The 12,253-nt window shown below is 33.7% G+C and overlaps 1 protein-coding gene across 1 annotated transcript; it reads right to left on the bottom strand.

The window, feature by feature from the left end:
* Positions 1-9,056: 9,056 nt before the first annotated feature.
* Positions 9,057-11,282, bottom strand: LOC133808792 (uncharacterized). Its single transcript, XM_062245895.1, has 3 exons — positions 10,082-11,282; positions 9,536-9,669; positions 9,057-9,362 (listed from the first exon to the last, which is right to left on the bottom strand). The coding sequence occupies exons 1-3, from the start codon at positions 10,313-10,315 to the stop codon at positions 9,218-9,220; spliced, it is 513 nt and encodes a 170-aa protein (XP_062101879.1). The 5' UTR covers positions 10,316-11,282; the 3' UTR covers positions 9,057-9,217.
* Positions 11,283-12,253: the final 971 nt, after the last annotated feature.

Raw genomic sequence — 12,253 nt, 5'->3', positions numbered from 1 at the left:
TGCAAAACGAACGAAGCCGGGAACGGGATGAAGAGTTCGATGAGGAACTCGAGCCCTTTTGATGAACCCGAAACGGGTATGTTTTAAATATTTATAAATCGCAAGCGCATGAATCGTTCATATAGGATAGTGATTGTGTAAGCAAGGATGTCGAACCCAAAGGAGTTATCTAAAATCGAAAAGAAAACTATTTTAAACCAAAATTAATAAATTCTAACCTAGCTCCAAATATTGACGAGATTTTTTGTATCATGAAAATAAATAAAAGGTAATAATAAAGAAATTAAAGGCAATAAATAAAAATAAATTAATGTTAGAAATAAAGATTGTAAAAGAAAGATTATTAAGAAAATATAATCCACAAAATATAAGTTCAATAATATTTAAAAGTACATTGACTCCCAAGTTTTAGTAATAGTAGAAATTAATCAAACCATTACTTATTCAAATTAGATATTCCATTTAAGCACAAGTTTTTATAAAAAGATAGGATTTTTCTTCACTTTTCAAAATTATAATTTCAAAGCATTTAGTGTAAATCAATCTAATGAAATAACAAATAAGTCAATGAACATTATTTATAAGGCAAAACATAATAGTTTTGTTCTAAGCATTGGATGTGTACAATTTAATGACACATCTTACATAAAGAATATTATGTTTTTGCACTAATGAAGAACAAAGTATAAATATGTGCTAACAATCCAAAATACATGATATTTAAGATGAAAGAAGATATTTGAACAAGAAAAATCCATAAACTTTGTTGCACAAAATGGGAAATCAACATACAAAATAAATACTATCTAGTTAGTTACAAGTTGTTTCATCATCACCTTAATAATCTTAAAAAGATTAGAAACTCATAACTAGAATAGCAAATACAAACTAAAAATTACGAACATAAATAGGAAAATTTGGAGGATGAACCCCCAAATTGTTCCTCTAAAAATACATAGAAAATAACCAAAAAGAAGAAGAAGATGAAGAGAATAGAGAGGTTTTGAAATGTGGTAAGTGTGTAGTGTAACCTCCTTCAAAATTAAGCACCTAAATCCTTTATTTATAGCCAAAAAATGAGTATTAAAATAATCAATTTAAATTAATTAAATTAATGATAATATGGCAAATAGGGGTAAATTATAGGGTGTAATGATGATGTTTTGGGGTAAAATGTGTAGAAAAGTTTGGGTAAAAATTGGTATTTTTGGACATAAGGGGACAAAGAGACAAATTTGTGGGCTCAAAGGCTGGGCTTTTGGTGTGGCAGGCGGCTGAATGGAGGCATTTGGCTGAAAGGAGGACATGGGTGGGTTCGGCCGTGCTGGTGGCATGGGAGCATCAGGCAAGCGTGGGTAGCTGAGATGTGGATTGGGCCTGGCTGAAGGGTGTGGGCCCGTGGGGCTGGCTGGGGGTTCGGTTGGGCCTAGCTGAGGAAGGGTGCTGGTGGGCCCAAAGGAGGCAGCTGGAGGTGTTTCGGTGGTGGGCCTGGAAGGTGGAGTGGGCCGGATGTGCTGGAGGTGCCATTTCCTTTGCCTTTCTCTCAAAAATGCCACATCTTTCTTTGATTTCCTTTAAACAAAAAATGCAAATTAATTTCTATAAAATAGTATAAATTAACTTCAAATAAAATATTTTCAAAATACAAATACATCTCATTAATTTTAAGAAAATATTAATTTAAACTTAATTTGTTTTGACACTTAAGTTGAATAAATATGCATTTAATTTTACCACTAAACGCACAACAATAATTCAAATAATTAAACTACAACATATTACAACACAATAACTATAAAAACACACAAAAATCTATAAAATCATGATAAGACTAATAAATTCAAAATTACTTTTTTACTTAATAAATTACTTAAAAACTCAAGAATTAAGCAACAATTAGCACATAAAAAACTGGTAAAATAACTCTATTTTGTAGAGTTATCACCTTTGCCCCGCATATCTCTAGCACCCTATTTCCTCAAGGATTCAGAATTCCTCATGTCCAGCCATTCGATGGAAATTCGGATCCATATAGTCATTTAAGTACATTCAACACAATCATGCGAGCCAGTAATGTGGGCTACGAGCTCAGATGCATGCTGTTCCCAGCCTCTCTCACGGGACCAGCAAAAAATTGGTTTGAAAAATACAAAAGGCATTCGATTACTTCTTGGGATCAACTATCGAGAGATTTCAAGAAACAATTCAAATCCATGGTCGGCATTAGGCCCGAGGCTTTTGCCTTAAGTAATGTCCGACAACAGCCAAATGAGTCGCTGAAAGGTTATCTCACAAGGTTTAACTTGGAAGTCACTCGAGCTCATGATGTTGATGACAGTGGCCATTTAATGGCTATTCGAGCTGGTGTAATGCCTAGAAGTCCTCTCTGGGAAGATATGTAAAGAAAGCCCGTAAGGTCCTTAATCGAGTTCAATCGAAGAGCTCAGAGGTTTGTCAATGTAGAGGAGGTGAGGTCAGCTTTGAATATGACCTCTCAGCCTATAACTATAACAACAAACACAAACTTTGCCTCGACCTCGGCGGATCCTACGACTTCGAAACCCCCCAGGGACAATCCTTCTAAGAGAAAGAAAAATGAAGGGAATAACCTCGAGGTGGAAGGGGGAAAGAAGAAGAAAGGGGAAAGATACTTCTCCATATACAAAGTGTATACCGAGCTCAACGAGTCTCGGGAGAATATTTACCTGGCTAATGAAAACCAGGTCCCTTTCAGATGACCTGATCCAATGAGGAACCAAAAGGTGAAAAGAGACTCCAACAAGTACTGCAGGTTCCACCGTGACATCGGACATACAACCGATGAATGCAGCCAATTAAAAGATGAGATCGAAGGATTGATCTCGAGAGGATATTTCAGACAGTATGTGAGAAATCAAAACCCCAACCAGGCTTCCACCAGCCAGAGGGCAGCAACTGTACCACCTGCCCAGAACAGCAACCCCCGAACGTGGGAAGATGAACGACCATAAAAGGGCAGGCCCTGGCAGACTTCATTGTGGAATGTACAGGAGTGTCCGACAACGAAGTTATAACCCCAGCCTGCGAGCTGTGGAAACTTTATGTCGATGGATCTTCCAACGAAAATGGATCGGGGGCAGGGATAATATTGATTACTCCAACTGGAAGTTGATTTCACTCCGCCTTGAGGTTCAACTTTGAAGCGTCTAACAACGAGGCTGAATACGAAGCTCTATTAGCAGGACTTCGAATAGCCAAGGAGCTCAGGGCTAAAGTGATACATTGTTACAGTGACTCGCAGTTGGTGGTCAACCAAATCTTAGGAGAATACCAGGCTCGTGGAACAAAGATGGCCGCATATTTAGAAAAAGCGAGAGCAACACTCGAACATTTCGAGTTCTACACGATAGAGCAGGTTCCTCAAGAACAAAATTCAAATGCAGACGCCCAAGCCAGGCTCACCACATCCACCAAGGTTGATGCGTTGAATGTTGTGCCAATTGAGCACCTGCCGACACCCAGTATTAGCGAGCCTGAACAGAAATATGTCTGCATGATTAACTTCGAACCAACCTGGATGACCCATATAGTTGATTACCTCGAAACCGACATTCTCCCAGCAGAACGGAACAAGGCTTGAAAATTGATGTATCAGATTCCCAGATACACTATTGTGGAAGGAAGGTTATATCGGAGAGGATACCCTATGCCATTACTCTGATGTGTGACTCCACCCGAGGCCAAGAAAATCCCAGAAGAAATTCATGAAGGATTTTGTGGAGACCACACTGGGGGGCATAGCCTATCTAAGAAAATTATAAGACAAGGATACTTCTGGCCCCACTATCAAAGCAGACGCATTTGAGTACGTCAAGAAATGCGATAAATGCCAGCGGTTCGCTACAATCCCGCGAACTCCACCATGTGAGCTAACTATGATGACCTCCCCATTGCCATTTGCGGTGTGGGGAATTGATCTCATAGGCTCGTTGCCAATTGGCAAAGGTGGAGTTAAGTACGCAGTGGTCGCGGTGTGGATCGAGGTCAAACCTCTGGCAACGATTACCTCGAAGAAAGCCTTGGACTTTGTGGTAAAAAACATCATCTGTCGATATGGAATGCCAAGGAAAATAGTATCAGATAATGGTACTCAATTCAACAGTGAATTATTCACCAATTTTTGTGAGAAAAATGGGATAATGAAGAGCTTCTCATCTACTGCCCATTCCCAAGCAAATGGTCAAGTCGAAGCTGTGAATAAGACTCTCAAGAGTTCTATGAAAAAGAAATTGGAAGAAGCTAAGGGAGAATGGCCCGAGGAGTTGCCCCAAGTCTTGTGGGCATATCGAACTACGACTCGCACTTCAACAAGACATACCCCTTTTTCTCTGGCATATGGATGCGAGGCCATGTTACCAATCGAGGTCGAAATACCCACTATTCATAGCCATGCTTGTGATCAAGCCTCGAACCAATCCCAGCTCGAAGTAAGTCTGGACCTTATTGAAGAAAGACGAGATGAAGCTCAACTAAAGAACGCATCATATCAACAACGAGCTACCTGATATTTTAACAAAAAGGTTCGGATAGGAAATGCAGATTGGGAGACTTGGTGTTAAGGCGTGTGTTCCTAGCTACAAGGGACCCAGCCACTGGCGTACTCAGGCCCAACTGGGAAGGACCTTATCAAATCGAGTTAGTTATTCGACCTGACATCTACAAATTGACGAGATTAGACGGAGAATTGGTACCACGAGCATGGAATGGCGAACATCTACAACCTCACTATCAATAGTGTAGGAATGATGTCTTCTGTAACCGTGCTTGTTTATCTTTACAAAGTTTCTGTTAATAAATTGTTCAATTTTGAATAAAGATCATTTTCGTTTCAATATGTTGTCTTTTTTCCAAACTCTCTTGATTTAATAACCTATGGACACTCATAGGACATTAAGGGGGCATCAGTGGTATATATACCATAAGTTTGAAAAAAAATAACCAAATATAGCATACACAAAAACAAACAAATGTCTGGACCGTTAACCCGACATAAAAGTTAAAAGTGTATTCTAAAAATAAAGTGTTTGGATACAACCAAATGTGCGAGCTAAGATAATTTGGACATAACTAGATTATTAAAAATAAAGTGTTTGGATATAACCAAATGTGCGAGCTAAGATAATTTGGACATAACCAGATTATTAAAAATAAAGTGTTTGGATATAACCGAATGCGCGAGCTAAAATTATCCATTGTTACAACTATAATTGTCACTCAATCCTCTATAGACGGTCTACAATGAGATAGGACTAAAATACCGTTTTACTCCTCATTGTATTTTATCCTTAAAACACTTAGTTCATTGTAAATGATATTTCAGTAAACTAATTTAATTACTGAAATGAGATCTCTATCATTTAACACCTTGAACCAAACTAAAAGGAAACCATCGTTTCACTTCTTCATCAGAAGCTATAGATGTTCATATCTATGATTAGCACTCCCACTCAATTATACTACCGAGTTCCCAAGATGTAAGTATGGGCTAGTCCATAGGGTAAGCTGGTAACGAACAAGTCAAAGAACTCAAATATACAATCAGTTAGAACACTAACCACTCAGAATTGAGATTGAATTGACCTATAGTCAACTATATGATATGTCTAGAATAGATAATAACGGTATGTTTACTTATCTTATCAACTGTTAATATCGATCTTGTCTGATGTAACAAATACATCCAATCTTATCTACTTTGTTAATGTTCTGGAAATAACATAACACTGTAATGTGTAAGTAGATCATATCGTAGATTGCCAAGTCAATGTAAATCCTGTGCACTGACTCATCTTAGGACTAACTAATTTTGAACATATAATCATATTTATATTCTACTGTGATTACGTCACTATAAATATGATCAGTTATATGCTCGGGATTTAATAGAAGTTTATATTAAACAAATAATCATGAAAATAAAACATGTGAGTAAAGTATTTAACCAAGTCAAAAAATTATTTATATTCTTTTATTGATAATAAATTAGATTAAAAAGAAATTATGTTTTAATTAAGGCATAAAACCACAATAGCTTATGCATAAATTCTTGAATAAGTTGTTTTATGATGGTTTACCAAATACCTTTATTGCACAACTTTTTCAAAAAGCGGCTAAATTAAAATTTATCTCAAACATGTCGTGAGTAAATAGTCTTTCAAAGTGATTGGTCCTCATTATTTTACCTCTTTACCCTTTGTTTTATTACTTATTTATTTATTTTTCTTTTTATTTTTGATACAATTGAAATTTAAACTCCTCCCCTTCCCACACACACTCACACATCAAACCACTTGAACTAGCCCTTATTAACTTAAGTTCTTATTTTATCTCTTACCTTTCCTTTTGAAGAGAAAACAAATAGGTAAGTTGATCATAATTTAGTATGAGAAATTGATATAGGAAAGGGTATATACGTAATTTTAGTACTTTGGTATGTTTTTTTTTTAATCATGAACAATTTTTTAATTAATGGATAATTATTGAGCCATTTCATGCTTAGTTCCAATATAATTATGCACGGTAGATTAGATGACTTTTACAATTAGATGTAAGTTTCGTTCCCCTCTAATAATTATATTGTCCACAGTTTCAAGGTTGGGTTTTCCCTATTCTAATCTAAAATTGTGAGGAATAGAGAAATACAGAAAGGTTTTTTTTTTCTTCCCATTAATGGGTAAGCATTAATGCTATCTTATCTATTTTATATCTAGCACAAAATAAATAAAATAGATGAATAATAGTGTGAACTAGGACATCAAATTGAATATGTAATCTTCCAAGTAACCCAAAGAAAAAGGAATATGCAATCTATAATCTATTAGTAGTTTATTATTTTTATATATACTCATATGGCATACGTATTGTTCATTAATTTATTTGAAATTTAGAAAAAGAAAAGAAAATGACATATATATATGGCAATGAAGTTGTTTTCCATGAATGTGAATCTAGTCAACTGGTACTCTTCTAAATCTGTCATTAGTTAATTAGTTCTCCATGATAATAGACTATTGGATTCCATAGTGTAAATATAAAAATGCCATACTGCCTGCCAATTTGTTACGTTTCTATTTGTTCAACACATTATTTATAACAAAAAGGAAATAATTATTTAATGCCATAAACTTTAATATATTGAATATTACTTTTAGGTTTGTGTAGCTGGGAGATTGGAACAATGGACAGCTTTTTATGCTAAAGTAGATTATTTATGAGCTACTTAGCCTTACTCAACTTTTATATTCAAACTTGAACTAATTATCTCTTTCAAAAAAAAAAAAACCACATCTTTATTAAAATGATCCACAACCACCCACTAGGGATGCACATGAGTCGAGTTTTCGGGTTCATCAGGTTCGGATTTTGCGGGTTTTGGATTGGGAAATGGGGTACCAAACCTGTTCTGAATTTTTTGGTTTTTTGGATAATTTTGAGTTTCAGGCTTGGTAAGGTGGGATCGAATTTTGGGTGGGATTGGGCCGAAAATGAGTTTTGGGTTGAAAATGGGCATTGGTAAATTTTTTTAAATATACCAATTTTTGATATTTTTTTAATTTTATTTTTCACATATTTTTTTTAACTTTGTTGTTAGTTTGGTTCAATTAATATTTTTAAGAATTGAGTCTTGGTAAAAAAAAATTGGAAGCGTAGGGGTTTAGGGTTTTTCTGTCATCAGATTTGAATTAAAATTAAAATAAAATTTTATTTTTTTATTTGTTTGGGTTCAAGTGTAACCAAAACCCAAACCCGTGTATGTGTATTTATTACACCAAAACCCGATCCAAATATACTCGGATTCGAGTCGAATCCGAACCGAAATTATAAGTTTGGCAAACAAACAAGTTTTGGCGTTGCGGGTCAAGCGAATTTTTGGATTTTGCGAGTCAAATGTTCACCCCTACCACCCACAACAGAAACCTTATGAATAAAAAAACAACAATAAATCAAAAAAATGAAAAACTAAAAGGACACAAGAAGCCGCCAAAAAGCAACACCCAATCCGTAAGAGCAACGCCATCACTAACGAGACCATGTCTAGCCTGAGCCAACCACAAAAACCACTCGCCTGGAAGCAAGGACACAAATTGCTGAATTTGAGTCCCTCCTTCACAAACCCAATGCTGTCAAGTGACCTACACTCGAAAGCCCACCCAACCGGAGACACCACTCCACGGGTTGCACTTCACTAAACCAGTCATCTGCACAACCAATGTAGCTTTGTTTTAGTTTTATGAATTTTATCATTTGGCGAAAAAGAAAAAAAATTATATCGTTTTAGATGTGTTTTGTACATTTATTATACATTTGAGGTTTAAAAATTTTTACTATTTTTTGAAGGTCTGTAGACATATCAAATGGAGTATTTTTGGTATTACTCCTAATTATAGTTAAGAGTGACAATATTTATACTCAAAAATGAAAAATATAATGTACGCGCTCAATTTATAAATTAAAAAATTCAAATTAAATTATTTTATAATTCATTCATGAAGCTTTTATTAATTTCAATTTTTTAATAATGACCATGGATCAAAATTATGAAAGAGAGAAAAAATAGATAAACATGTCCATAATTTAAATAATATATTATATTTTATTCATGTATAATAAATGAGTTTTTTTATAAAATTTTGAGATATCAATGTAATGCCCCTAGATATATATATATATATATATATACCTTTTCATTGGATATATAAAATGTAAATATAGTTTATTTTACCTGAAAAAAATATATTAGGTGAGTAGTTTTATGTATTATTTTTCATATCTTATTCAAGACATTCGATAGTTAACAAATTTAATCGCCAGTATTTTGTTTGGAAAAGTTTAGGCAAAAACCAACCAATTGAAACTATACATGTTTGGTTATAAAAAACTTTTGGAAATCAAATTGCTGGTTTGGCTTGGTTCCCACTTTAAATAAAAACGACAAACCTAACTACAGATACCCCTACTTTTATTGTGAACCAATACAACTAGTTGCATATGGTGAAAGTACTAAAATACACAATTAATAGTTCAAAGAAACAAAATCAAGCACTTTTTACAATATTCAACTAGTTTCAATGATGTTTACAAACAAAGCAAGCTTATTTTTTCAAAAGATTAAAATCAATACATAACTTAGTAAAGCAAAACATACAAATTGTTCAATAGGGAAAGCTTCTCCAATGGTCTAAAAAACACCAAGAGAGGTAGGATAGAGAGGAGTGGGATTATAAGTGAAACAATTTGGAACATAAGTGGAGCTTCTTCGTTTTGGAGGGTTCCTGGATTTGATTGCCGGTTGGTTCAAGTATGCATACTTGCTTTTTGTCCACCTGCATAGGTTTATTGCAAAGTTTCTTAGTTGTGAATAGAGCTTGATTGTTGTTTTTGTTTTTAAAAATGAAACTATGAGTTAAAGATATCTTCAAGATGTTTTAACAAATCATCATCAAACAAACAAGATAACAAAAGTGTATCAAAGCAAGTCATTGATGTGTCAGCTAACCAGTCCTTTATCCCAACTCGAATTTCATTGGAATTCTCCTCCTTGTTGCTGTCTTTTGTAGCAGCTCTTTTATTCTCCTTGGCATCTCTTTCCTCATCCATTAAAGACTCTTCGAACCATTTGTAATCTTCTTCCTAGTCCACCATACAAATTTCCACATATAATAAAGAAATGTAAGAAAATGAAAAAGTTTGCAGCACCTACAATCCAAATTTCAAAACCAAACTAACACTAGAGAGATAATGTAGCATTTCATGATTTAAGATGACTAAAGCACATAGTTTTTATCTTTAAACTGGCGCCATAAGCAAGTTATTGATCATAGTAAAATTCCATTTTATTAACTTTACATCTATGAAAACTTATGTTCTACCAATCTTGCATGATTTAAGATGATTAAAGCACATAGTTTTTATCTTCCAACTAGCGCCATAAACAAGTTATTAATCATACTAAAATTTTATTTTATAAACTTTACATCTATGAAAATTTATCTTCTACCACTCAAAGTCAGAATGACTGCAAATATGTTTTAAGGAATCTTACAGAGAGATTACGAGCCCTAATGCGAGCAGCTGTCTTGATAGCAGCAAGAAGATGATCTTCTTCATCTATGCGTTTCTGCCTCCAAAATATAGCAATTTCTTGTTTTGTCACACTCTCTGGATTGGTCTTCTTAACCCAGAACCTCGGAAGAGGTGGTGGAGGCGGCGGCCGCGAAGCTGAAACCACCTGCTTTTCTTTTGCACCTGCAACTCCGCAGCCCTTTGTCTTCTCCATATTATGATGTTATTCAACTCCCTCTGTCTCAGTCACTTGTTAAGTTTCTAACTCAAGTTATTGTTTTTTATAAAAAAAAATAAAAAAAACTCGAGCTATTGTGAAGTCACAAAAATGATTATAGAAATAGTAGAGTTCTAAATTTCCAAGTTACAAATTCCATAACCTACCAACCAAAGGCGACTGATTCAACCTAGCTAACCTTCAAATATAAGTTACAACTACTATATATTTTCTCAAGTTTAATATTAGTTAGCTTATGGTGTTATTAGGTGCATTGACTAGTAGTTTTGCTACTTGACATTCCAAGAGTTGACAACTGATGGAGCACATATGGACAACTCACATAATTTTATATTAAACTAATCTTATCCCAATGCTTTCTTAAATATTGATTGATTATCTACCATGGTCAATCAAGATTAACGAGTTTAAACTCCTAGTATCTAACCTCGTTAATTCAAATCAGTCCAAATAAACCAACATTAACCCACCAACTAACCTAATAGAGGAATGGACTATCAAGAATTAAAAAAAATAACATCAATTTCATTTCGTTTAGATGAAAACCCTCCAACCATTTCCATAATTGAAGCCGACCCATTAAGTTTTTCAGACTGAGAATCAAAGAGCCTTTGTGTTGAATCAAAGACCCAGCTAGAAATGACTTGCCTGGGACCAAGAAAAGAAAGGTGAAACTTGGCAAGGATTATCAGTCAAAGAATGCCATCATCATCGTAGATGAACCTAAAAGTTAAAGCACTCGTTCTTAGTACTCTTCCTCTGGATGGCGGATGGCCCAGAAATCAATGGTCGAAAGATTTGATCTTTTCCTTTTTCTCGAATCATCCACCAAAGCGAAGAACAGGTTGCCGACGAGGAAGAAATTGGCGGTTGTTTATGGTCAGGTGGGTTCCACTTTCACATTCGATTAGAAGCCACAACTATAAGCACTGATTAACTCCACTAGTTTTGGAAAGATGGAAGAAGATAAAGTCGTTTCATCATGAAGCACGACAGGTCGTTTTTATAATGTATTGAATAAAAATCCTGTCCCAAATTGGAAACACTCAAAATTTCACCCATTCTCTATTTATTTAAATTATTCAACTATATACTTATTTAAATTCATATTTTCATATATTTAATTTTAAATTTTTATAAATTAAAATTTATTTTTATTAGATGTTTTGGGAGAAAGAATTTTAATTATACTAATATCAATTAACGAAACGATGAATAGGATTGTATCACAATCCACATACATATTAATCATTTATTTTAGAGTTTGTAAAAGTCAACAAATTCATTAAATTTACTAAAAAAAAAATTGTTATGGAAATTTCATACTACTTCTCAATTTTTTTTTAATATTAAAATTATAAATTCAATATACAATATTTTGCTAATTGATATACTTTAGTTTTCAATTCATTTGAAAATAGTTTAATCAAACTTTATATATATTTTATTGAAAATAAATTTTCCTTCTTTTGTAAATTTGGTTTACTTAGGATCTAAAATTAAAAGATCAGCTGAATCTTACTAATTTTTTAGAAAACAGTATAATTTATTTTGTATTATCAGCATTGCATATTTTCTTTAATATCAAACATGAAACAATTGTTGTGTAATACTTGTTTTTTAATATATTGTCTAACACTTTTGATATTAATTTTTTCCCTGTATTTATATATATTCTGATTAATTAATATTAAATCAATGTAATAGTAATTCTCATTCAACACAATCATAAATGAAATGAAAATAAATGATACATCAAATTTGAGGTGAAATGTATATTCATTCCAAATGACTGCAACTTTATTAATCTTTTGCCATTGGTTTGTAATGAATTGATGATTCAACTAAAAAACAACCATAATAGCCATTGAATATAAAGTGAAAATTGTTATCCATGATCCACCCTTGAAGATA

The sequence above is a fragment of the Humulus lupulus genome, chromosome 1, assembly GCF_963169125.1.
Source record: "Humulus lupulus chromosome 1, drHumLupu1.1, whole genome shotgun sequence".
Taxonomy (NCBI): domain Eukaryota; kingdom Viridiplantae; phylum Streptophyta; class Magnoliopsida; order Rosales; family Cannabaceae; genus Humulus; species Humulus lupulus.
The sequence above is the reverse complement of the archived record's forward strand: the minus strand, read 5'-3'. Positions and strand labels throughout refer to the sequence as shown.

Excerpts from the sequence above, each read along its gene's own strand:
- LOC133808792 (XM_062245895.1), bottom strand. The coding sequence starts at position 10,315 with ATGGAGAAGACAAAGGGCTGCGGAGTTGCAGGTGCAAAAGAAAAGCAG. Across the intron at positions 9,670-10,081 it reads TTAGGGCTCGTAATCTCTCT|GAAGAAGATTACAAATGGTT; the intron begins GTAAGATTCCTT and ends ATGGTGGACTAG. Across the intron at positions 9,363-9,535 it reads CGAGTTGGGATAAAGGACTG|GTGGACAAAAAGCAAGTATG; the intron begins GTTAGCTGACAC and ends AAACCTATGCAG.